The sequence below is a fragment of the Sphaerodactylus townsendi genome, linkage group LG04, assembly GCF_021028975.2.
Source record: "Sphaerodactylus townsendi isolate TG3544 linkage group LG04, MPM_Stown_v2.3, whole genome shotgun sequence".
NCBI classification, from domain to species: domain Eukaryota; kingdom Metazoa; phylum Chordata; class Lepidosauria; order Squamata; family Sphaerodactylidae; genus Sphaerodactylus; species Sphaerodactylus townsendi.
In genome coordinates, this window is record NC_059428.1 from 96,338,035 (window position 1) to 96,363,299 (window position 25,265).

Sequence of the window (25,265 nt, forward strand, 5' to 3'; positions counted from 1 at the left end):
ACTTTTGCAAGGTCATATTCTAAACTGGACAGATTGCCAAGGATGCTCAGGTGGGGGTCACCTCCTTCATCAGATTCAAATCCATTGACACCCAATTGGTTAATTACTGGTCAAATGGTCTATGAGTCAATTCTATAAAAAACCCTGACACCATTTTAGATGGAAAGATTTTCTCGTGGTTGTTCTTCTGCTGTTTTTATATTTGAAACTGTCTAGAGCTGAGAGAGAACTGATCTCATTTCTTTTCCTTTTAATAAAATTTTAAAATCTCACCTGTTTGAGAGTACCTGTCCTAGATAAAGAACCCAAGTTTCAGTACGTTACTGGTAAGGCACCCGACTTTGGGTAACCTTTTCACACAATTATTTGAAAGCAGTACATTGCATTGTCGTACATAATTTTTAAAATGAACATACTGAAAGTATCTGTATGTGTGTACACACACATATCACCTTAAAATATAATGGGGATTTTTCAATTCTGTCAAGATCTTGTCCATTATTGTCATCCCAGTTTTTGATGGTAGTGATTTTTTCCCCTACCAACTTTTTGCCACTAGCAGTCTGGTTGCTGTCAATAACAACATTATAACTCTGCATAGGATTACACAATAGTTTGCTTTTTTATGCTAAGCTAACTTGATGATAGTAAGGGAAGGAAATGCTTGATTTTTATAAAACAAACTTTCTTTTCTCATTATAATTGTAACTACTTATGAGCATAGTAGCAATGAAATTCTAAAAACTATTTGGATTAATTATGTGCAGTCAACAAGAGTATTTCTCAACACACCAAGTCAATCATGTTCTGCCAGTTTTTTTGTTAGAAGGCAAGGTGTCAGTCGCCATGGCGCTGGCATTTGTTTTGCTTGAGAATTTAACTGCTGGGCACTCTGGTCTCTGTAAGGCAAACACTAGGCCAGGAAAAGCAAAGTTCTAAACTGCAACTTTAAAAAAGAGAGAGAATAATCACTAGGGAAGGAGGGTTAGGAATAATTCATCTATTTCCCAAACAAAATGCCAAGGATGAATCCCTAATATGTGGCGCTCAGATTCTTGACCATCGCTTTTACAGAAGGAAATTCCATAAAAGAAGGAACATTCAAGACTGCAGGTATATTTTTCTGTCACACAGACCTATATCTGTGAGAGTGACCAATTAACCCTCCAGTTTTCCCATCCTGGGGAATTCACCCCAACCTCCCACTATACTTTGCCTAGCAATTTAGTGCTGCTCGATTTCTCTAGAGACAGTCTGTACCTGGGTGTGAAATTCTGTTTTTTTCCTCCTGCTCCCAGGGTACCTTCTAGAGATCATGTTGACAACTATACTCTCCGCTCCCAAAAACGGATTCCCCCCCTTTCCCAGCCTTCTCAACTGGCTTCTTCAGCCTTACCCGCGACTTCGCCTCCTTTCCCCTCTCAACCGGGGAAGCCCCAATGAATGAAGGACTGACCGTGGCAGCTCAGGTATGAAACTGCCCCCTCCCTCTCCTCTCCTCCTTCACTCTAAAGCGGCTGGGCAAAAGGGGCGGGGAAAGGAAGCCACCTGGACAGGTACAATACACTTCACCCTCTCCCGCCCGTAAATAGTACAAGAGGCTGGGATCCGGATTCTCCTCCCTCAGAGAGCCTCTGCTTCATTGGACGCGCTGCCCCCTAGAGGCTTACCACAATAATGTCCCTTCTCGCTCGCTCCCGGTCTCCTGGCAACGGCCCCCCTCCCCTCCGGCTTTCGTTACCTCCGGGATTGGGCATCGCTGCTGCTCCTGTTACCCCGCCTCCCTTCCTCTCACCGGCGCTCTCGGGCCGTCTCAACCGCCGCTTGGGATTCGACGCCCCTCGGTTAGCGCCGCTGGCCAATAAATTGCAGTTCGAAGCGCGCGATTCCCGAATCCCTGTTATGCGGGCGGGCGTCACTTCAGAGAAAAATGGCTGGAGGCGAGTCGTGTTCGCTGTCTCAAATAGTGGCCCCGTCCCCCCGCACTTGTTTAGATCCGGGCCGGATCGGGGAGTGGGGGTGGAAAGAGGGGCCAAGTGTCCCGTGCGGGGGTGGGGGGGGAGACTCAACGGGCTGCTTCTTCAGCCCTATTTTCCAATTAGGCTGCGGGGGGGGGGCAGAATGGGGGGCTGAGTTGCACGGAGGATATGGCTAGTTTTCCAGCGGTCCTGATTAGGTTGCTGGGGGGCGGCCCCCTGGCTCAGAGGGGAGTTGCATCTTTAGTAAGGCAAAAACTGCTGCTGTTGGTCGGCCAACAAGTGGTGGCTGAGTGAAGGAGGGGATCTAGAGGTTCCTATGGAGATGTTCTAAAAAGTTCTGTGCAGTGGGAGACATACCCCCGCCCCTCTGCTCTTCCACCTGCCGTACCTTCAAATTCCTTGTCTTCCTGCCCCCTCCCCCCTTTCAAACAATTGACAGTGGTCATAATAGGCTTTGGGCATGGAAGACTTCTGGGGGGCTTAGGGAGTGCTATAAACACTGAAAGAGAGGGAAGAGGGTTTTTTTTGGAGGGGGTGACTGTTAATGATTCTTTTCTGCCCTCCTGCCTTGGGCTCTGCTGAGGTGCTGCAAGCCCTGGAGAAGCCTGGAGTTGAATGGGGTGAAGGAAAAGGGCTCTTCTCTGCCAACCCTCCTTTAAAACAGGGAGCTGTGTTATTGTTGGTTTTGGCAAAGGCCACAAGTAGACTTCTCCCTCATTTGATAGGATTGGGGTTCCCCCAGATAACATGATTTTACACCTTGGGAAAGGGGTGGGGCAAGAATGATGAGCCTGTTCACATGTGTTATATGCCATCAAGTCACTTCTGGTTTATGACTCAACGACGGCCAAAATGTCCTCTCGTTTCAACACCCTTGCTCAGCTCACGCAAACTGAGGGCCATGACTTCCTTTATTGAATCAGTCCATCTTATGGTGGCTCTTCCTCTTTCCCTACTATCTCCATTGTTCCCTAGCATTATTGCCTTTTCCAGTGACTAAAGTACAGTAGGTCCAATTTAGTCATTTTAGCTTCTAGCTAGCAGCGTCACTACCAGATAAATATTTTCTTCGGCTGTACTTTATCAGGCTGTGAAGGAGCACGAATGAGTTTTCCATGTCAGAATTATGTGTGCCATTTTATGTGTACCATTTTTAAAATGGCCAGAAAAAGGCCAGGCTGAAAAACTTCCTCCATGGGCTGGATTTTTATGAGTACCAAGGGGTTAAGGGAGTATTTAAAAATATAGAGATGGAGTCAATGTGAGTGTAGTGGTTAAAAGCGGTTGACTGTAATCTGGAGAACCAGATTTGATTCCTCGCCCCTCTACATGAGCAGCAGACTTTAATCTGGTGAATCAGATTAGACTCTCCACTCCTCCATTTGAAGCCTGCTAGGGTGACCATGGGCTAGTCACAGTTCTCTTAGACCCCCTCAGGCTTACCAACCTCACAAGGTGCCTGTTTTCAGGGGCAGGGAAAGTGGAAAGGTGATTATAAGCCACTTTGGGACTCCTTTTGGTATAGAAGACCGGGATATAAAACCCAACTGTTCTTTTTTCCCTCTCCTAAAATAATGTAAAAATAAAATAAAAGTGTAATCATTAACAGTTCATAAAGGGCAAGATAATTTATTCTGTCATTTAAAAGAGTTATTAATTATATAAGTTGATTATATACGTTTAAATAACAAAAATATGTAGATAATATACATTTTGTACTTGTGCTCCCCTTGATAAAATGTAGATCCGGCCCTGGTTTGTGTGGTTTTGGCTGGAGAACTGGTACTGCTGGCATTAGTTTGTTGAAACAAAACTACACAGGAATCAAGTGATATTTTAAGGATTTAGCAAGCCTTTATTGTAACATAAATATTTGTGGACTAGAGCCCACTCAAGGTAGTGAGTCATCATTAGGCAGACTTCTATATACAAGATTATCTACTGTAAAATTCAAATGTAGCCAAGAGAAGTATAGAGGTAATTCATAAAAACAGTATCTAAACAGCAGTAAAGGTAACCTGTTCTCTAGTTTTGCTAAACTATTTAATGCAACAAATGACAAGAGACCAAGGTCTTACCAAGATAGTTAAACACCTGTAATGACAAAGCCAGGAAGGTATCCTAAAAACTTTTCACATTTATTTTTCTTTTCTGGTCAAAAGAGTCTCTCTGAAATTCTTGCCAAGGTGTTGGTTGTAGGAAGATGGCAACAATATACCTCAAACCTTTCAACATCCTGTGTGCCGTAGCATAGGGAATTTGTATCTAGGAGATACTGCTGGGCAAACTATCAACAGCCAACACAAAGCTTTTACGTATGTGTTTGGCACACGTAAAGAACTACCTTTTTTGTAGAGAATGAGGAAAGGAGAAATGCTATACCTCAAGTATCATGTTAGGAATCTTGTATTTATTGTGCTTAATTCTGACAGGTTAGTAATGATTGTTTCTTCTTTGTTATTGTCAGGTGAAAGAGAGTGCAATTTATTTTAAAAGTGTGCAATTTATTTTAAAAATAGATGATTCAAGACTTGATCTTAATAACAGGAACACATTGCTATACTTTTAAAATGTTTCCTAAATTAACTCCCATTTAACTTATTCATCTCTTATGTAGGCTGAAGCATGTGTGTCACTAGTGCTGCTAAACAGTTTTTATTTCTATCTGTACATATGTTCAGATCACGGAAGACTAGTTTATATCTATAGAACAGTTCATAATTTCTTCAGGTGTACCAAATAATAATAAAATGTGCTTTGTACAAAGACCAGCGGGCCTAGCCAAATGTGTATTTGCTCCCTGAAAACATGCAAACCTATGGGCTGCAAAAACTGAAAATGACTGTAAAAATTAAAACACATTTTTCACTATTAATCACATTACATTACACTGGCTCATTCCGCACACGCAGAATAATGCACTTTCAAGCTGCTTTCAGGGCTCTTTGAAGCTGTGCGGAATGGCAAAAACAGTTGTGAAAGCAGCTTGAAAGTGCGTTATTTTGCATGTGCGGAATGAGCCACTGTTAATCACATTACATAGTACGTATTTGTATGTACTTCTGCAAAGAATGAATCCATTTAGATGTAATGTGATATGCTACTGACTATTTAGGTGACACAGTGATGTAAGAATAGTTTTGAAATTATACAATTGCATAACTGCAAAGACCTGTAAAATATTGCCCAATGAAATGAAATACTTCTAATAATCCATATTATTCAGATTATAGCATGCCAGAAGCACAGAGTAGAAATGACAGCTGCATCATAACAAAGGTAAGTTTTGTCTCACATCTTCCATTTTTCCGTAAAATTTCAGAGTGCCTCAGCCTTGTGCCCCTGTATACGTGTAGTACCAGGGTTTGAGTCATCTTCATTCCTAGTTGCATCTCTTTTTTCCATGAGAGCAGAGGCATAGGTAGGAAAAATGGAGCCCTAGCAAAATCTGAGTTCCCCCCCCCCCCATGGGCAGCTGCGCTCCCCCACCATGACCAAAGGCCACCCTTCTCCCCTACTACAACCAAAGAATGATTTTTTGCACCAGGTCATCTCAAAGCCACAATCACATTATAGAACATGTCCCAACTCACAAATCTGAACACAGCAATAAGCCGTGCCACATAGCAGAAACAATTTTTTTTGACAAAATGCTTCAAAATGTTTCACAACTGTTATAACACTTAAAAGTGTTTTAAGTATCATATGATTTAAAGTGCTTTCAAAACTTGACTGAATGAGCCGGAAAAGATAATAAATGGAAATTGAACTATTTGCTATTGAGTAAGGACCAGAGAATTTTCAATAATTTAGCTCCATTCAGGGGGTCCAAAGTTATGGACTCCCAAACGGGGTGCCCCATCCCCCATTGTTTCCAATGGGAGCTAATAGAAGATGGGACTGCACCTTTGAGGGTCCATAACTTTGGACCCCCTGAACCAAACATCACCAAACCTGGGTGGTATCATCAGGAGAGTCCCCTGAAGAGACCCTGAACGTTTGGTGGTGCTAGCTTAACAATTGCACCCCTGACAGCAGGCACCCCCCAAATTTCCCCCAGACTCTCCTTTTAAATCCACCCCCTTCAGCATGGATTTAAAGGGAGAATCTGAGCTCCCCAGTTTAAACGTTGTAAGTGATGCTGTTTCAGGGTGGGGGATAATCCACCCCCAAACAGCATCACTTTCACTGTTGTTTTAACTGGGGACCCCAGATTCTCCCTTTAAAGTGGATTTAAAAGGACATTCTGGGCTCCCTAGTTTAAACACAATTGAAAGTGATGCTGTTTGGGGGTGGATTCCAGCATCGCAGCGGCTGCCCATGGGGGGGAGCGCAAAACTCAGATTTTGCGCCGGGCTCCATTTTCCCTAGCTTCGCCTCTGCCTAGAGGGGAGGGCAGAAGGAATTGCCTGCTGGGAGCCCAGCAGTGGGGGGGCGGGATGGGGGGGCAGGGGAGTGTACCATCCCTGGCCTCGGAGAGCTGCTGTTATAAGCACAGAGGTCGTGGGTGGGGCTTGGGTGTGGTCACGCCCCCAGGGTGGGTGGGGGTGGGGCTCCACCCCCGAACTCCCCCTAAAAAATCTATACCTACGTCACTGCTTGTTAGGTTACCCTAACTAGGCAGTTGCCACATTGGTTGGGGGATATTAGCTGCAGATAAAGAATAGGCCAGGGGTAACTGGGATCAATAACTTGTGTATACCAGGATAGTCCTTGGTAAAAATACTCAGATAAGCAGGCAGTTGTAAAATTAAAATTAATTTTATTAAAGAATAAAATAGTAAAGCAAGAAATATATTTTAAGCAATGAACATAACATACAAAGCATATAAGAACTAAGAGAAAAGGAAGGAGTTGGTTACGGTTTAGAGATGGGTGATAGTTACAAGTCTTGATGGGACATCCAGGAAAAGCAGTACTGGAAAGGAAAATGACCAGTGTTTCCGGGAGCAAAGGAAAGAGTCCTCATGCAACTGGGGGTGCATGCACAAATCTAGAATACTCACATACTATGAATGGCCAAAGGTCCAATATTTAAAACACCAAAATGGTGGTATGAGGTAAGTTAGCAGAAATGCCAGAGACAAAACATTGATTACTTTTCTACAGTTTGAACAAAAAGATAGAAGAGTCTTGTTGAGTTGTCAGAACCCAAAGAGAATGCCCGGACTATTCTCTTGACTACTGACTGATTGCTTAGATGTGCAAAGATAGAGTAAGTAATGGTCTCTTCCAAATGCTGATTGCATTACCTTAGTGGGGCAAAATGAGGATTAGCTTGGCCCATTGTCCAGTCCTAGGGGAAAGTTCAGCGGCCAACTGCCTTCCTACCCAGACTTGACAAACAAGATGAATCCCAAAACTTTCTGAAGGCATCCATTTTGTTGGGAACAGTGTCTTGCTCTGATGCCAACTGGTCCTCATGCCATTGTGGCACCTTTTAGCAAGAGGTGGCGATTGTGGCACCTTTTAGCTTACAACTGTGTTAACTCAATTCTTTGGGCTATTTTTTATTGATAGGATTTGTACAGCAGTTGTACTGAAGAACATTCTGACACAAAGTTTCCATTTCAAGATAAGCCTCCAGAGGTTCTAGTATTTCCATGGTAACAAAGTAATGGGCAACTATTGCAATACAGCTAAGACACCTGTGTCAGAACTACAGAAAGATGCATTTGTGGGAACTTCTGGTGTAAATGACAACTTACTTCAAAACACTGAGGAAACCAGGCAAGGAGCTATGACTGGCTTTTTCCAAACCAGAGGAAAAAAGATACCAGAAGGGGTGCAAAATAATGCAGAAAATCACTCAGAGGCTGGTTTCAATAATGCTGTAGCTTCTCCCAACTTTGTTAAAGAAAATGATGGTTTAGAAATGACTGACATTCAGTGATGTTTAAAAAACCTTATCCTGCCAAAGTATATGATAGGATTTTTTGCTTTTAGAAAAGTCAAACAAATCAAATACAGTAGTCTACTACATTCTCAGTTTTAAGATCCTTTCCATTTTGAGTACTTTTAATCACATTTTCATACATTTCAGTACATATTCTTTAAGCATCATGTCTTTCTTTGAAATAAGAGATAGACCCTTCCAATGTTGTATCTGTTCCAGGCTTCAGTAGAATAAATGGTATGTGGTGTATTTTTAAATTAATATGAATGAAACCATGCTAATCCAAAAGTTTTTATGAGGTAAAACCTAGAGAGCAATTTCCTGCTTTCTCCTGTAAAAATTATAAGTTTCGCTGTACTAATAGTAGTTCAAACTTGTTTTCATAATTAATACTTATTTTCATAATGCTGATCTTTAAAGTCAATCTTTTCTGCTAAGCACAAGAGAAATGCTTCATTCCATATTTTGAATCTAAAGACAAACTTTAGAAGACAAATTTTGTTTACTCGTGAATATGTGTGTGTTAAATCTCTGTGTTCAAGTTTGGTCTGATGCTCTCTGAACCTTCCCACACAGATCATACAAGGGTGAGAAATAACTTGACCATTGTTTATAAAACTGCTAATTTGTCTCCCTAATTTCTTTTGCTTTTTTTAAATGTAAACCTGCCATCTAAATAACAGAAGTGATACAATGGTTAGGAAACATTATTGTGTCTGAAATCCACACATTAATTCTATATAGAATATGATGGAACTATATTTTTTATTAAATTCTGTAGATGTCACACTGCGAAGCAACCAGTTAGATGCTGCACTAAATTTTGTATATCAAGCCAATAATACGTAAATGTGTAAAGTAAAACAGGTATTTATTTTGATCATATCTAAAATTTTAATAAAGGCATATATATTGCATCTTGCTGTTACTTCTTTTGTTTGGGCGATTGGCTGACTATCTTTTTGTTAGGCCAGAATAGTTGGCTGATGTTTCTCCAACAGGTGATAATGATTAGAAGATGATCTCCCAAAAAGCTGGAAATCTGTTTCAAAAGTTATCTTCATCAGACGTATGTGTGTGTTTGCATATTCTCCCATGGACTCTTGACTTATGACAAAGGTTGAGTGGATGTTCATAATTCCGAGGGTCTGAGTCACCCCAGGTCCATCAATAATAAGACCACAGTACTCCGGGACTTTCTCGGAGAGCTACAGATGGACCTGGCCTGTGTCGCGTGCCTCCACCAGTCTCGAACACAGGGCCGGGGGGGCGGTGTGGCATTGTTCATCCGAGATTCTATCCCCTTTAGGGCTGCCCCTGTCCCGGAGATCACCATTGGCATGGAGTGTGTCGGCCTGGAATGGTTGGCCCCGGAGAGGTTGGCCGTCCTCCTGGTGTACCGGTCGCCTAGCGCACCAGGAGGCGGCCTGCCACAGTTGCTAGAGGTGGTGGCTGACTGGGCATTGCGGTTTCCCAGACTGGTTGTCTTGGGTGACTTCAATGTCCATGTCGACACTGCCTCTTGTACAGTAGCTGCGGACCTGGTGTCATCCATGGCGGCACTAGGCCTCTCCTTGATGAACTCTGGCCCCACTCATGAGGCCGGTCACACTCTGGATTTGGTCTTTGGTTCAGGGGTTGATATGGCCGTATCCTCTATTGACAGAGTGCCATGGTCCGACCATTATGCCCTGAAGGTTCGGGTGGACATGCCCCACCACCCCTGTCTAGGCGATGGACTGATTTATGTCCGCCCGCAGAGACTTATGGATCCAATTGGTTTCCTGAATGCTCTGCGGGAACCTGAACCTGCCGGCACACTCGATGAGCAGGTGGCAGATTGGAATTCCCGTCTTGCCGATGCCATCGAAATAGTTGCTCCCCGGCGACCTCTGCGTCCACGTTCTCGGCTGGCCCCCTGGTATACCGAAGAGCTCGCCAGATGAAACGAGAACTCAGACGTCTAGAGCGGAAGTGGAGGAAGTCTCGTGACGGAGCGGCGCTAACGTCTTATAGGACGTTTATTAAGGCCTATGAGTTGGCGATGAAGGAGGCGAAGAGAGCTTTCTTCTCCTCCTCTCTAGCGTCTGCGAAGCTCTCGCCCGGCACAATTGTTCCGTATGATTCGGTCTTTGACCTCTCTACCTCAGGGGTCCACAAATGATCAATTGGCTATTAGCTGTGAGGCATTTATGAGCTTTTTCGCAGATAAAGTCACGTCGCTCCGCCAGGACCTTCCTGCTACTTTGACTACAATTAGTGAACTGGAGGCTCCCTTGTCGTCTTCTGGCCCTTGTTTGGCCTGGGTTGCCCTGCTCTCTGAAGCCGCTGTTGACAGGGCCCCGGCTGCTGTTAGACCTACTACCTGTCCTCTGGATCCGTGCCCCTCCTGGCTTGTTAAAGTTTGCCGGGAGGAGCTACGACCCCACCTGTTGAATATTATCAATGGCTCCCTTGAGCAAGGAGTCTTTCCTGGTGGGTTGAAGGAGGCAGTGGTCCGCCCACTCTTAAAAAGACCATCATTAGATCCAGGAGATCTGGCCAATTACCGCCCCGTCTCGAATCTTTCGTTTCTGGGGAAGGTAATTGAGAGAGTGGTGTTGGAGCAGCTTCAGGGTTTCCTGGAGGACACATTGGCTTTTGACCCCTTCCAGTCCGGCTCCGTGCTGGGCATGGGACGGAGACCGTTCTCGTCGCCGTCACAGATACGCTCCGTATGCAGCTTGACCGAGGCGGATCGGCGCTGCTGGTATTATTAGATCTTACTGCAGCGTTTGATGTGGTCGATCACGACCTTTTGACCCACCGCCTGGCCGCTTCCGGAGTGCGGGGCACTGTCCTTCAGTGGATTGTCTCGTTTCTCCGGGACCGGAGTCAGCAAGTGTGGTGTGGGGATCAGGCCTCCCGAAGGTGCCCGCTTCATTGCGGTGTGCCCCAGGGTGCGCTCCTATCCCCACTGTTATTTAATATCTATATGCGACCCCTTGCTCAGTTGGTACGGAGCTTTGGGCTGATCTGTCACCAGTATGCTGATGACACTCAGCTCATTCTGTTGATGGAGAGGGGAGCGGCCGCCGCCCCTGCAGCTCTGCAGCATTGTTTGGAGGCGGTTGCTGGTTGGTTGCGACAGAGCAGGTTAAAACTAAACCCATCGAAGACGGAGATCCTCTGACTAAGACGCGAAGGGGAGGTTGGGGATTTTCAGCTGCCAGTGTGGGAGGGGGCCTCATTGGCACCGGCCCCCTCCGTTCGCAGCCTGGGGGTCCACCTGGATTCGTCTCTTTCAGTGGAGACCCAGGTGGCCCATACAACCCAGGTTGCGTTTTTCCACCTCCGTCAGGCCCGACGGCTGGCCCTTCCTCTCCCCCCCAAGCGGACCTGGCCACTGTGATCCACGCAACAGTCACCTCCAGGCTAGGACTATTGTAATACCGGGGCTTCACGCTGGCCTTCGCCCTTAAGCCTCTGATTCGGAAGTTAAAGCGCTGGTCCAGCGCATCGCGGCGCTGCTTACTTACAGGAGGTGCCTTACCGCGGGACCATATTCTGAAGCCTTGGTACTCCGCCAAGCTGCACTGGCTTCCAGTGGAATTCGGAATCATCCACAAGGTATGGGTGTTGATTAACCTTTAAGGCCTTGCGCTGCCTGGACCGACTCCCTCGCACTCTCGCGGGACCCGCTTCTTACCCCATATGTCCCCTACACGCGGCCTCTGGGCGCTCTCAGCAGAGGCCAATTTGCTGGTGGTTCCCAGCCCCTCAATGACACGGGCTGGCCTCCAATCCGGGACCAGGGGCTTTCACGCCCTGGCCCCTGCCTGGTGGAACACCTCCCTTCCTCCAGCTGTCCGGCCCCGCGGGATCTTGGAGAGTTCCGTGAGGGGCCTGTAAGACCGAAAGCTGTTCCACCGGGCCTTTTGGGAGGGGCCAGCTGTTGAGGGTGAGTTCTCTTTCCCTTTTAACATCTTGGGAGCTGTAATTAGATCTACCGCCCCCCTCTCTGGGAGGGGTTTTTATTGTTAGTTTTAAATCCTGGACGCCAAGTGGAATGCTGTAGTTTCATGTTTTAAATATGTATATTTATATTGATTATTTATTGTTATTATTGTTTCTGGAATATTATTTTGTTGTTCACCGCCCAGAGCCCTCAGGGGATGGGGCGGTATACAAATGTAATTATAAATAAATAAATAAAATAAAGAGAACTGGTGAGAATAGTATTGCCAGCTCTAGTTTGGAAAAATCTTGGATTTTTGGGAGCAATCCCTATGAAGGGTAGAGTTTTAAGAGGGGAGGGAACTTTAAAAAAATGGGATGCTGCATTTCAGCTTAAATTACCTGTTGTGAGGATAAAGTAGGAGAGAAGCCTCGGTGATTACATTGGGAAAATGCAATGAATAAGGACTTAGAGCAGTTTGGAGGGGACCATTCCCCCAGTCTGGTGATGTGTATTTCAGTTTGGCTCAAAGTTCATTCTGGGTCCTGGGGGCATACAGATGCTCAAGTAACTTGTTCAGGCCATCTATTCAGTATAAAAGAGGCTTCTTTGGGGGCTTCACAAATAGAAGTTTTTGGTGCTAGACTCATTATTTGGACAGGCAACGGTGCATGTCCCCTTGTAGGGCACAGCCCTTATGGGTGCATGTGATTTGGGGTGGCCTAAAGGTTACATCAGAGCACAACTATCTAATTTAATGTGCATTTCTCTTCAGGGCACCCCACTTTAGAGCAGTTAACTAGGCATTTGTTGGACAAGGAAAAGTTACCTTGAAAGATAGACTTCCGTGTGTGGGGTGGCAGCAGAGCAATTTAGGATGTCTGTTTATTTTTGGCTGCAGAGCTTTTAAAGTGCCAATACTTGTGCCTGGGTTCATTAATAACTAAGAAGGGCAAGCTGGGAAGCAACTACAGCCTGGAAACCTTTTTTTGGTTTACTTTTCATTTTTCCAATTAATAAAAATATTCCTAATACTATATTCAGTCTTTTTTGAGCAACTTCACAGGCATCCTGCTGCCTTCCCCCGCCCTTGGCAAAGCCCGGATGTTTTTTTTGGGGGGGGGGGGCATTTCTGTACCTACACCCCTGACTGTCTCATTGAGGAGGAAATTAGAACAGTTACAGAGCCGAACCTCTGCCTTTCAGTCTCATCTCCAGCCTGTTGAGGCTGTTGTTGCCAAGGCAACAGAAACACTCTCCAAGGACGCTCTCTTCCTCCTCCCTCGTCTTCCACAGGACAGAAGCCAAAATGACTGGCAGCAGACAGACGGTCGTCTTTCAAGGTTGTCCTTGCGGAAACGCTCTGCAGCGGAACTAAAAAGCGATTGCCATTGTACATACACGGTTGTAAGGAAAACACCCTACGTCAGCATAATTGCAAACCACGTGTCACGTCTCTTCGCTGTAACTCGCTGCCCTTGCGAACGACTTGATTTATTCCGTGGGCCGGCACAGCACACCGTTACCGCAAAGGAGCCGGTTTGCAGTCGCCACGAGAACTGAGAAACCGGGAATGCCAAGACAAGTGGGGTAACGTGTCTTTTTTTCTTTCCTCCCAACTGATTTTCTTTCCTCCCAACTGGTAGCGTTGGCCAGAAATATTGAAGGAAGGACACATGCATCCGTAGAAGATTTACGTTTTTAGGCGCTCGCTTTTCTGCACATAACTTGGCGTTGAACACCGTGTGGGGCACATTTACATGCCTTTCATTATCTCTAGAACATGAACCGTCTTCCCGAAAACTAATGTAGCTCAGTGCATTCTTGTACTAGACATACTGGTGGGCAGCAGAAAGTACAGTCCGCTGTTTTAAAAAGTGTAGTTCCATCAACTGATTGCAATAACCTTATAAGTTAATAACAGGCTACTAGCTAGATAGCATAATGAGAAATTTGTTCTTCAACCGCTAAAACGACATGTGTAACAGGGTCAGATGCTATTAACTTTACTGAGAATTAACAAACCTTTTCTGTGGGAAACAGAAAACTAAAAGTGTAGTATCTGCCCTTTGTTAGTATATTAAAAAAATGGGAGAAAATACTTGTGTGCAATTTTAACAGTGAATAGGTACACTACCATTTTGTCAGAGGTGGCTTTCTCCATGTGTTAACATGACATAAAATTATTACAAGGTGCTATAAAGTGTCTCCACGTAAACTGAGTGTCATTAAAAAGATTTAGAAATGCATGTGTTGGAAATGTAGATCACTAGATGATAATTATAGGCCCATGTGGTGATTATATGTTTTTATAAGTTTTCTGGCAAAAAATGAACACATTCTACATAAACTGAATATTCCAAAAGGCCCAATAGTAGTACTGCTTGACATTGGTCTGTTCCTTCACAGGATAGAGCAATGCCTTTAAACATGCATTCAGCTGCTAACATGAACATAGACAATAGAAGAACTCAAGTTTTTGAAATGTAAACAGTGTGACTTATTTAGTTTATTTATACTCTCTCCCATAGGAACCCATCGTTCTTTTCCTCCATTTTTATCCTCACAACACCCCATGTGAAAAATATACTGGCACAAGGTCACTTAGTGAACTCCCATGGCGGAGTGAGAATTCAAACCTAGGTTTTCCAGATTTTAATCCAAATTGTAACCATTACACCACGCTAACAAAGTTAGTGAAATTAACAGCTGCTGGGGAAGCTTTGCCATGGCACTGTCGAGTCTAGAGGGCTTGCCAGGCAGCACAGTGAGGCAGAAAAAATGGAGAAAACCCCCCAACTGCCTGGAAGGCAAAAAAACCCACAAGAGTTACACACCTCCCCTTGACCAAGGACTGTGTTAGGGGCATTCCAGCCTGAAGGTACAGTGGAAGCCAACTGACATCCGCTCCGACCCTGGGAAAGCTCCTAATCCACCCCCAGCTGTGCCAGTAGCCAGGTTTAGGCCAGTGCAGCTCTTCAGGGGGCAGCCACTCAATGTTGGGCAGTGCCCACCTGCCTCCCAGTTTGTCCACTATGCTGGTAGCAGGGTGGGCAGGTGCAGTGGCATGGTCCCATGCCAGCTTCATATTCCGATTTGACCCCTCCTCCCTTTGGATTGGGCTGAAAAAAGTGTGAGATTACTGTTAGAAGATGGAAACTCTTTCTTGATTTTTGAAACTTTATAAGTGCAGTTTTTGTGAGTGTATATAGTTATACAACATAATTTCCTTGTAACATTTTGTTTTGTGAACCTAAGGCTAAAACCCTAAGAACACTTTCCAGGGAATAAGATCTATTTGACAAAAATTAGACTTTTAACTGCTTAGGTTTGCTGCCACCAAGAGGTACAATTTAATATACAGGGTTTTCTTTTCCCTCTCCATGTTACATTTACACATATGAATACACCCCTTTTCCCCTAAGGCATAGGTTTTTAAAAAAATAGCTACTAATTACACAACCAGTCATTTTATATTTCAGATTGTTTTGGAATAACCAATTAATACTATATTCTCTTCCCCAGGTTATCTACAAGTAAAACATATAATTTCTGCATCATTATTAGATTGTATCTGCTTGTCAGAAGAAATATTATCATCATCTGATGTAACAGAATTGTTTTCAAACCATCTAAGCAAGAGAAAATCTACACTGTTACGGCTACTTGAATTGATACATTTGTACCAAAGTAGTGGACTGTGCTGAATCTGCCTCCTCCATTGATGTTTAATAATTTTATCATTCTGAAACATGATAATCCGGTCGTCCCTGAAAAAGTGTTCCCAGTTACACTATGTTCTCAAGATTCCAACTGCTGGTTTCCAATGGGTGCCAAAAGGAGGAGTGATCTTTCAGTCTCTTTCCCAGGATGTGTACCAAAATTTGGCTTTTGAAGACTGGATCCATGATACCCTGGACTTGGAGAACCAACACATCCTTTTCCTGTGGAGAAATTCTTCTGCTGTGGTGATTGGCAGACACCAGAATCCTTGGCAGGAATGTAATCTTAAAATGATGCGACAGAAGGGAATAAAACTAGCCAGAAGAAGAAGTGGAGGAGGAACAGTTTACCATGATATAGGCAATATCAACTTGACTTTCTTTACAACTAGGAAAAAGTATGAAAGAATGGACAATTTAAGACTGGTTGTCACAGCTTTAAAAGCCCTGCGGCCACAATTAGATGTACAAGCGACTGCAAGATGTGACCTCTTGTTAAATGGGGTTTTTAAAATCTCAGGCACTGCTGCGAAGCTGGGAAGGACTGCAGCTTACCACCACTGCACTTTGCTGTGTAATACTGACAAATCCATTTTGTCTTCTGTACTGAAAAGCCCCTACAATGGGATAAAAAGCAATGCCACACCCAGCATCCCAGCCTTAGTGAAAAACCTCCAGGAAGAGGACCCTACTTTAACTTGTGAGATGCTTCTGGAAGCCATTGCTGAACAGTACGCTGCACATTATCATGCTGATAACCGTATCTATGTAATAAATCCAGCCAATGAAGGAGAGTTCCCTGGCATTAGTAATAAAGCGAGGGAACTGCAAGCCTGGGACTGGATCTATGGCAAAACACCCAAATTCAGTATTAGTACATGCCTGAATATAGCAGATGAACAATCTTGCCTTGATGTCAAGATAAATATGGACATAAAGAACGGCAAAATTGAAACATGCAATATCGGTGTATCTGAGCACTGGCTGCCACTGATGATGTGTGATAAACTGAAAGACAGCCTTATTGGCAGCAAGTTCTGTCCAAGCGAAACTATGGCCGTGGCAAATGCTTTGCTGAGCACGTGTACAGATTACAGATTATACAGAAAATGGAATCTGTTATGTGAAAAGGTGCTAACGCTAATGTGACCGCCTTGATAAGCAACTTCTGAATCACTGCTGTGCCATGAGCAAGCTTTCTCAAATGGGAGTTTTTGAGAACTTGGCTGAAAAAGACAAATACGTTGGTGATGCAACAAAAATTTTAAAATGATTTTGATACATTTAATACTTTTTTAAAATTAGCTAATTAATGCTGTTCAAGGTTTTCCAAGCAAGTGTTAAAGAGTTCAGGTTTCACATTCATCATAATGGGACAATTATGTTCTCTGTTTGCAATTTCCCTTTGTTTTATTCATTTCGATCATTTAACATCATGCCAATTAACGCAGTGGGCTTCTTGTAGCAGCTTACAAAATAATAATAATAAAAGGTACAATGCTAAAAATTCATAGCCAGTGACATTCAAGAGAACAAACTTTCATACAAGCTTTTCACTCATTTGGGCAACAGTGCCATCCTAGGCAGACTTGCGTCGTCAATAAGCTTAGATTGAAACAACTAAACAAAATTTTACTGTAAGGCTGCAACCCTAACATATTCCTAGGCACAAGCCATGATGAATACTGTGGTTTTTCCCCCCAAGTAGGCCTGATTAGTGCTGTTCCTAAGTAGAGTTACAACCTTCTAAGCTCATTAAACTCAATGGTTTAGAAGGGTATAACTCCACCTGGGATTGTACTATGAACTTCCTAATAAGATACAACATGTGGATGAAATATATCCTGCTGTAAACTGTTTGTCAGACACACTTGCTTACAGTCTCCAGTTAAACTCAGGTTCTGCTATAATCAATTAGATTTGATACTGTCAATAAATTGGATTCTACCAGTCCGTTCAATTGGCTCTGGTGCACCAAGCATTCTACTGCTGCAAGAGCCTCCTTTACCAGCAAAGAGCCTTTTATTGGCAGATTGGCAGTAGGGTATCATACCAGCGGAACAGACTGATGTAGTGGAAAGTGCCATCAGGTCACAGCTGACTTATGAAGGCCCTATAGATTCTTCATGGCAAGACATGTTCAGAACTGGTTTGACACTTCCTGCCTCCACATGGACTGACAGAGTTCCGAGAGAACTGGGACTGGCCCAAGGTCACCCAGCAGGCTTCATGTGGAGGAGCAGTTGGGAATTGAACCTGGTTCTCGTGATTAGAGCATTCTGCTCTTAATGACTATACCACACTGGCTCTCTAAATGGGCTGATTGCTCAGTACCTCCTAGTATTTTCACCAAGTGGGTATTCTGAGGTGGCTCTAAAGGAGGGACTCTGAGCAGCGAGTTTAGTATTGTTTTGCATGCTGGCTTGAAGCCCAGACATATTTCTGTGGGTCTAAGTTGAGAAGAAACTACTTCTGTGGAAGTTTTCTAGAATGTAGGCCATCATTGAAGGTTGCTTTTTTAGAGATTAAAAGCCGTAACAATAGGACAAGTGCCATAATCTTGTTCGCTGCTTCCAAAGGAACCACAGATCTTAATGATGATATGGGCATGTTCTAATTCACAACTTCCTTCAGTACACTGCCATTTTGTTTCTTCAGCAGCTCTTAGTTTTGCACTGAAGGGTTCCCAAGCTCTTTAGCTGGCTTTTCAAACTTTGGCAAATTCTAACAGCTTGCCTTGGCTCAGTAGATCCAAAATTGGAAATCTGGAAACACCAAAATTTCTACTGCAGTCTGTGATAAAGCAAGTGCTGTCAGAAATGGTTTCTGTTTTTTAAACCACCACTATGATGAAGAAGCAAGTATTTTTCCAGTTTAAATGTTAAACAGTAGCTTGCCTCTTCAACAGTGCAAATGACTATAGTGGATATTTCAAAGAATCTCATTTTGCTGCCTCTCCAGGAACCTGCCCAAGGTTCCTGACAGAATAAAAAAAACAAGACATTAAGAAAAGTTAATGAAAGCCCTGCATTAAAAAAAACATCCCCCATACAAACATAAGTAATTTAAAAAACACCACCTTTAAATAAGTTTCCTAACTAAAGTCTGGGTGAACAAGAAACTAAAGAAAGCAACATAGGTGCGAAGTGAGCCTCAAGAAGGCTATTCCATAAATGAAGAGCCACAACTGAAAAAGCCTGTCTCTGATTGCTACTACTCACCTCACCTCAGGCAAAGGCCCTGAGACAAGGGCTGGTGAGGCAGATCTTAACTGGTGGGCTGGACAATAAGGGAGGAGATTGTCCTTCAAGCAAAGAGCATAGTTCTTGGTGTACATGAAGCTCAGCAATCATGTTACACTTGAAGCATTCTTCCATGCAGTGTTCACGAAGTAAGAAAATATGTTGCTGAACCACAAATAAGGAAATTAGATCAATGATTTTTTTCACTTACCCCAAGCTGAAAAGCTCCAGATGGAGCTAATTTACAGAAAATAAAATTCTGATGTAGATTTGCACAGTTTTGATTAGACGTTCTGTTGCATTTAAAATAAAAATAATATTTATTTTGAAAAATGGACAGTAGGCATAGTTGGATAAAATAGCTCATGCTTTAAAAAAACCCAGTAAAAATAGTTGGGTTAAGAATATAAAATCATGTTTTCTTTGTATGTTTCATATGAAAGACATCCACAGTAGTTTCACGACAGGGTCTCAAATCAAAGTCACAATATCCAAGGCAAAAACTACCCTGTAGAAAACAAGAGTTTTTGTTAATAAAGTATAGCTGCTCATATATATTATAAGGTAAAAAAGCAAACAAGCCTCACCTGTGGTTTCTTAAAATAATCAAGGCCCCTTCCAATCTTAATCATCCACCCATTGTTGAATCTGTTTTTTTAAACACAATAAAAGTATATTATTTCTCGAAAAATACAAACGATAAGCCGAGTTTACTACATAAATATCCTGTTTAGAACATGCAGGATCTAGAATAATTCAAAATTACTGCAATAATAGCAGCAATTTCAGTGCTAACGAACCAGTGTAACATGGTAGGTAGAAGCTTAGGCTTTGATTTGGAAGACCCAGGTTCAAGTTCCGCCTGGGTCATGAATTGATAGCCCTGGCCAAGGTGTTGTCTTGGCTTCACTTCCGCATCTGGCAAATGAAAATAGTGATTTACTCTGCAAGACCATCGTTTAATGTCAAAATCAATTTCACACAAAAAAGATTCATAATACAGTGGTCACAGTAATCAAACAGCTAAGGGTGTCATTCTAGGCATTGTGGCTTGTCTGTTCTAGTGGAGAAAGACAATATGGGCTGAATGCTAAGGTGATCTTGTACAAGCAGAAAGCATTTTTGATCAAGAGGGGCGGGAGTATCCCACAATTTCCCTAGATTTCCCACTGGAGATATATTCTAAAGTGCTGTTCCGCTGTAGATATATCATACAGTGCTGTTTCCCCAATTCAGAATCAGCTTTTTGAGTGGTGTGAGTATCTGCAACAGACAAGGGATGAGGGGACTTGGTTCTCTCTGTCAATACAATAGAACTTGTGAATCTTAAAACACAGGTCTATATCCCCATCCATACACTTACTGAGGTTGACACTGAGTTGCAAATCCTCGACCACATATTTAACAATGGGCTGCTGTGTGGTTCTTTCAACAATAGCCTTCGATAATACACATATTTAACACCTTGTATGCAATGGATGGAGGACCCTTATGCCTGATGTCTTGAGGTGAACAATTCATCTCACTTGAAATGGGAAGGGCCAGAGACATCACGCCACAGAGGCTTCTTGGTGGAATGTCTGCTTCATCAAAGATGAAGAAGGGGAGGCGCATGAACTATTCCAGTATATCCATCCCATATGGGGCAAGCTCTAGGTACAGAAAGTGCCATCCTCTTTCCCGAAATCCTTTGTAGCTGCTGTAGAAAAGCATGGCTTCAGCTTGTCTTACTGGAGACAAGAACAGGTAATGAAATAGAACATGTACATGCCAGGACAGGCAACAACCACTGCCAAATGGTGCTTTGCAGTTGTTAAAGCTTCAGCTAAAGGTTTGAATCCTATGACATAGATCCTCTCACACTTATCTCTGGACACTAAGGAGGCTTTCCTCCATGGGGGTGCTCATTCCTTTCCCAGCAGCATTTCTGCACGCATAAGACCAAATTTTTCCAAGGAGGCTTAATGCATCTGGGAGAGAGAAACATGAGGGAAACAATGTCTTAGGATCCAAGCCATATTCGCCAGACAGGGAACTTGCTATTTTACTGATGCTTCACTAACCTAATCTCTCGGTCATGTATTGAAGAAGAGTATGACACATCCAGTGTTATGCCATAATTGTTCAGAGACTGCTCTATCTCTTGTAGACCACTCATCTGCTGCCTCTTTCCATTGCCCTGTTAAAATAATTAAATACCCATGTATACACATACACAGACTCATATACGATTTTCATTTTGTTAAATTAATTGAACTTTTTTCAGCTGAAATCTTCAAAGCATCATATAACTTATGTTGTATTGTTTTGTGAGAGTCAGAGGGCGGACATCTTCTTTAAGTGCAAGAATAAATTATCAGATTCAAAGTTCCTGGTCTGCACACTCCAAACTGCAAGCTCTAACTCAGACTGGCAAAAAGTCTACACAAATTATGAGCCTGCCACAAGTCCCTCTCCCTGCTCCCATCACTACTGGAAAAAAATGGACTTTTTAAACTTCCAGAAATGTCTTTACCCCCTTTCAGCCAATACAGGTGCCTATTTGAAAGCCTGCTCCATTACCTCTTCCCTGAACAAATAGATAACACTTTTAGCAACGAGGGAATGGTTCATTTAGTAATATATCCATCTTGCACACTTGCTGCTTGACATTTTAGAAATTGTTTCTTTTCATAGAAAGCGTTATGGAAAAGAACAAAACAAGCAGAGGGAGAGATGCTACCATTTAAATTTCCATTTAAAATTCTGAAACATTTTGAGTTGGAGCCACCAGTGATTTCTGCATATGGGACAGGATTTCTGTCCATGGATTGCAGCTTCCTCACCTCTTCCACCTGCTGTAAGCCCCAATGTTGCAGCTCCTAGAGAGGATAGGAGACCCCCAAACAACAGCATTGGCGAAGAGGGGAGAGAGAAGAGTAAGAGGTCTGCTATGAAAGATGGAAAGTCGTCCATGGAAGTGCTCCAATGGATCCAAGCCTGTATCAGATCTAGGACAATACCTACTGAAAACTCCTCTGATAAGAGAAAATCAATTCAAGCTCCTACCCATGGTAGTTATACTGAAATCACTACAATAATTATGACATACAGAAAATTAGGTTTTAGCGTAAATACTCACTTCATCATAAGAGGTAAGGAGGTGAATAGTCTTCACTTTACATGGTCCTTTAACAAGCATTTCACAGAATCTTAAGAAGTTGTACAACTGTAAGCAATTCAATATGGTCAGTTTTTCCATTTGGAAAAGAGCAAAACGTTGGGCTGTGATAATTAACAATGTCTTTACCTGGTGAATGTTCCTAATGTAAGGATCCTCAACCCAAACTTCTGTCACGGTTTCATTAAGATACTCTTGGAACAGCTTTTCGTAGCTAAAACCTTTTGTGTTTTCTTCAATCTTAATTTGTTTGTGGTATTTTCCATCTTAAAAAAACAAGACAGCATTGGTGATGGTATCTTGAAAGAGGCATGCTTCAATTCCAAGCTGTCTGTAAATGGAGACTTGTAGGATGATATTTTAAAAACTTACATTAAGATTCATACCTTCTTTTTCTTTCTCAATATACTTCTTGATATCTTCCGCCCTGCTCATGTAACTTGAGATTTTTGCTCGGTAATGAGCCTTTTTTGTCTCATCCTTTGTAGCTGCAAGTAGCAGACAATTCCATTACATTAGTCACTCCCTTTAAACTTACAACCTGAGTACATAAATACTCTTGTAAAGGTGTGCAAGCACCAAGTCATTACTGACCCATGGAGTAACGTCACATCACAACTTTTATTAAATGCACTATGTTAACAGGGTGTTTGCCATTGCCTTCCCCAGTTGTCTACACTCTACCCCCCAGAGAGCTGGGTACTCATTTTACCTACCTCAGAAGGCTGGAACACTGAGTAAACCTTGAGCCGGCTACCTAAAACTGACTTCAGTTGGGATCAAACTCAGGTTGTGATCAGAGCTTTGACTGCGGTACTGCAAGTTGTCACTCTGTGCCACAGAGCTCAATTATATATCGTCTTGTCTACAGTGCAAATGTCTCTATATGCTGAAGTAGCAACCACCAGCTCCACTAAAGTTCAAAGGAAAAGCAGTCTCATGATAATTTCTACAGTATTCTACTGTAGTTATAAAAAGTGGTCTCAACGTAAAAGCTTTGTTGGAAACCATTGTAGTTGAAAACAATCCAACTTGATAGAAACTGCATGTTTTGGGGACCTTCTAAGATGGATCTCCAGGCATTTGCTTTATTTTCTAGAAGGTTATTGAGAAAGGTTGGTGCAATTTACTGCCAGAGCAATGGCATAGACAGTTTTAAAATGGGATTACACAGATCCATCAGGCAGATAAAAGGGGATTACACAGATCCATCAGACAGGTCTACCTCTGGCGACTAGCCATGGTGTCTAAAGGGAGCCTCCACATTCAGAGGCGATAATTCTCTGAATATTAGTGTCAGGAGGCAACATCAGGGGAAGGACTTGCCTTCTGTGCCCTGTTGTTGGCCTGCAAAGTAACTGTTTGGCCACTGTGTGAGACAGGACTTGGATTAGATGGATCACTGGTCTGATCCAACAGGGCTCTTCTTAAAGTTCTTTATCTTATTTAAAGTTCTTATCAGAACCCAGCAAAATAGGACACAATGCACAAACTGCTTGTTCGATCAGTAACTAGAAGAATTTTAACTTTCGTATCATAACTTGAGTATATGAAATTAACAGCAGAGTCAAACTAGGAGAGTACTTTTCCACACAACTTAATTTACTTGTGGAACTCTCTGCTACAAGAAGTTATAATGGCCACTAACTTGGATGGATAAAAACATTTAGATGTATCCAAGGAGGACAGGTCCATCAATGGTGATGATGATAACAGCACCTTGCTAAGGTCTAAGATGTACCAATTCACACTTAACTTTACTTTATTTCAGATTTACACTCCACCCTACCTACTCAAACACAATAAAATCTTCTAACAATAATAGATTGTTACTAATAGATTGTTACTAATAGATTGTGTGGCGCTTCCCCTTCCCTCCCCGGGCCTTCAGGTGTGGGCTCCTTCCCTCCCTTTCCTGGGGGCTGACTTCCCCAGAGGTGTTCTCTTCCTGTTGGCCCGGAGGGCCAAGAAACAGTTTTGCCCACAGGGAGCCTCGTGATGTAGGCTGCCCCGCCTTGGTACCCAAACCTCACCACCCAGGTCCCCGGTGGCTTCCCTCCCTTGGACTGGCTGTAGTTCCTTCACTAGCAGCCAGTTGTAGTTAGGCCTGCAGTCTCGCCCTGGCCAGTTGCTTCACTGAGCCTTTGACTGCTTCTCCACGGCAAGCCAGCTCCCTGGCTTGCCCGCTCGTCCTCCTCCCTTCCTGAGATTTCTCTCTCATTAGACAGTCCCTCTTCCCTTCCTGAGATTCCTCTCTCACTAAACCGTCCCTCTTCCCTCCCTTCAACAGCCCGCTGCAGCGGCAGCTCCTGAGCTCTTGGGCTCCCTTCCTTAAATAATCTTTCTTGCTCCAAGGTCCTCCCCCTCCCCAGCTGCCGCCTCTCTGAGCTGAGCCAAGCCGGCTCAGCTGTGTTTCGGGCGCGGCCAGGTCTCTGCTCTTTCCCCACTTCCACATTCCTGGCTGCTGGCTGGATGCAAGGTCTCCCCCATGGCGACGCGTCTCTTTCCCGGCGTCTCTTTCCCGATCGCTGGTAAGTCTGGGTGCGGGGAGGGAGGGGGCGGGCGTCCCAAATGCCGGGACTTCGCCCGCACCCGGACAGATTGTTACTAATAATAGATTGTTACTAATAGATTGTTACTATAGTTACTAGAGCCTAGTAACAAAAATCAGTTTATAAAATTAAAGGTAAAAGGACCAAAATCACAATGTGTTAAAAATCTTTCTCTTTGAATTCTGAGATCTGGAGGCTGGATTTACAGTGCAATCCTAAGAACGCTTTGCTGAGGTAAGCCCCACTGAACTCACAAATACAAGCATACTGTTGATACAACAGTAAGGATGTTTTTATGGAGTCTTTGGGACTACCGCCCAACGGGTTGAGGCTGGGACACTTCAAACTTTAAAGGAGAAGATTTTAAAAGCGCATCATGCCCCGGTTAGGGTGGATGAGGAAGCCTCACCTTTAAGCACCCGCAGCAGGAGATCGATCCCTTCCTGGTAGCAAACCAGCGACTCCTGGAACCGAGACGCCGAATCGAACTCCACGGCCCGTTTGAGCACCGCCGCCGCCGGCTCCTCCATTATGGCCAGGAATCGAAACCAGCATTAGGAGACCTTTTTCGCGTCTTCCATACAATCGGGCGCTCCCAGAAGCCGAATTGCAAAAGCACCGGCGGGCGACCTGCAACCAAAGCAATGGATTCTACGCCTCTTATCAATCATCCGAGTGCTAGAAAGTGGAAAGCGAAACCTTCCTTCCGACTGTAGAAGCGAGCAGACCATAGACACTGTGCATTCCTAGACTTTCTCTTCCCGTATTATATCGGAA

General features: G+C 43.5%; 3 protein-coding genes and 1 long non-coding RNA gene across 11 annotated transcripts in view; 2 read left to right on the plus strand and 2 right to left on the minus strand.

Annotated features, from left to right (window-relative positions):
- Positions 1-1,478, minus strand: part of TSGA10 (testis specific 10) — a 48,956-nt gene extending 47,478 nt beyond the window's left edge. For 4 of the 5 annotated variants that reach the window (XM_048495499.1, XM_048495498.1, XM_048495496.1 and 1 more), the window contains exons 1-2: positions 1,397-1,431; positions 793-946 (exon numbers count right to left, since the gene is read on the minus strand). In XM_048495499.1, the coding sequence (XP_048351456.1) occupies positions 793-804 (12 nt within the window). In that variant the 5' untranslated portion in view covers positions 805-946; positions 1,397-1,431. Of the gene's footprint in view, positions 1-792; positions 947-1,396 lie in introns of all 5 variants that reach the window. The other variant, XM_048495497.1, reaches the window with a different exon arrangement.
- A 2,600-nt stretch (positions 1,479-4,078) lies between these two features.
- On the plus strand, positions 4,079-8,792 carry LOC125432127. The gene is made up of 3 exons (XR_007244406.1): positions 4,079-4,411; positions 5,206-5,258; positions 7,500-8,792. It is a non-coding gene; the product is annotated as an uncharacterized LOC125432127 (long non-coding RNA).
- Positions 8,793-15,141: 6,349 nt separating this feature from the next.
- On the minus strand, positions 15,142-25,216 carry MITD1 (microtubule interacting and trafficking domain containing 1). 4 transcript variants are annotated; one of them, XR_007244201.1, is made up of 8 exons: positions 24,898-25,216; positions 22,323-22,424; positions 22,066-22,202; positions 21,898-21,984; positions 20,840-20,955; positions 19,364-19,424; positions 18,988-19,284; positions 15,142-15,922 (listed from the first exon to the last, which is right to left on the minus strand). XR_007244201.1 is itself a non-coding variant. In XM_048492689.1 (7 exons), the coding sequence occupies exons 1-7, from the start codon at positions 25,016-25,018 to the stop codon at positions 19,189-19,191; spliced, it is 720 nt and encodes a 239-aa protein (XP_048348646.1). In that variant the 5' UTR covers positions 25,019-25,216; the 3' UTR covers positions 15,142-19,188. The 4 variants fall into 4 exon arrangements, 3 of the variants coding, with proteins under 3 accessions (XP_048348646.1, XP_048348648.1, XP_048348647.1); XM_048492689.1 differs by having other exon boundaries at positions 15,142-19,284; XM_048492691.1 differs by lacking the exon at positions 22,323-22,424 and having other exon boundaries at positions 15,142-19,284.
- Positions 15,565-17,041, plus strand: LIPT1 (lipoyltransferase 1). The gene has a single exon (XM_048492688.1). The coding sequence runs from the start codon at positions 15,565-15,567 to the stop codon at positions 16,681-16,683; it is 1,119 nt and encodes a 372-aa protein (XP_048348645.1). The 3' UTR covers positions 16,684-17,041.
- Positions 25,217-25,265: the final 49 nt, after the last annotated feature.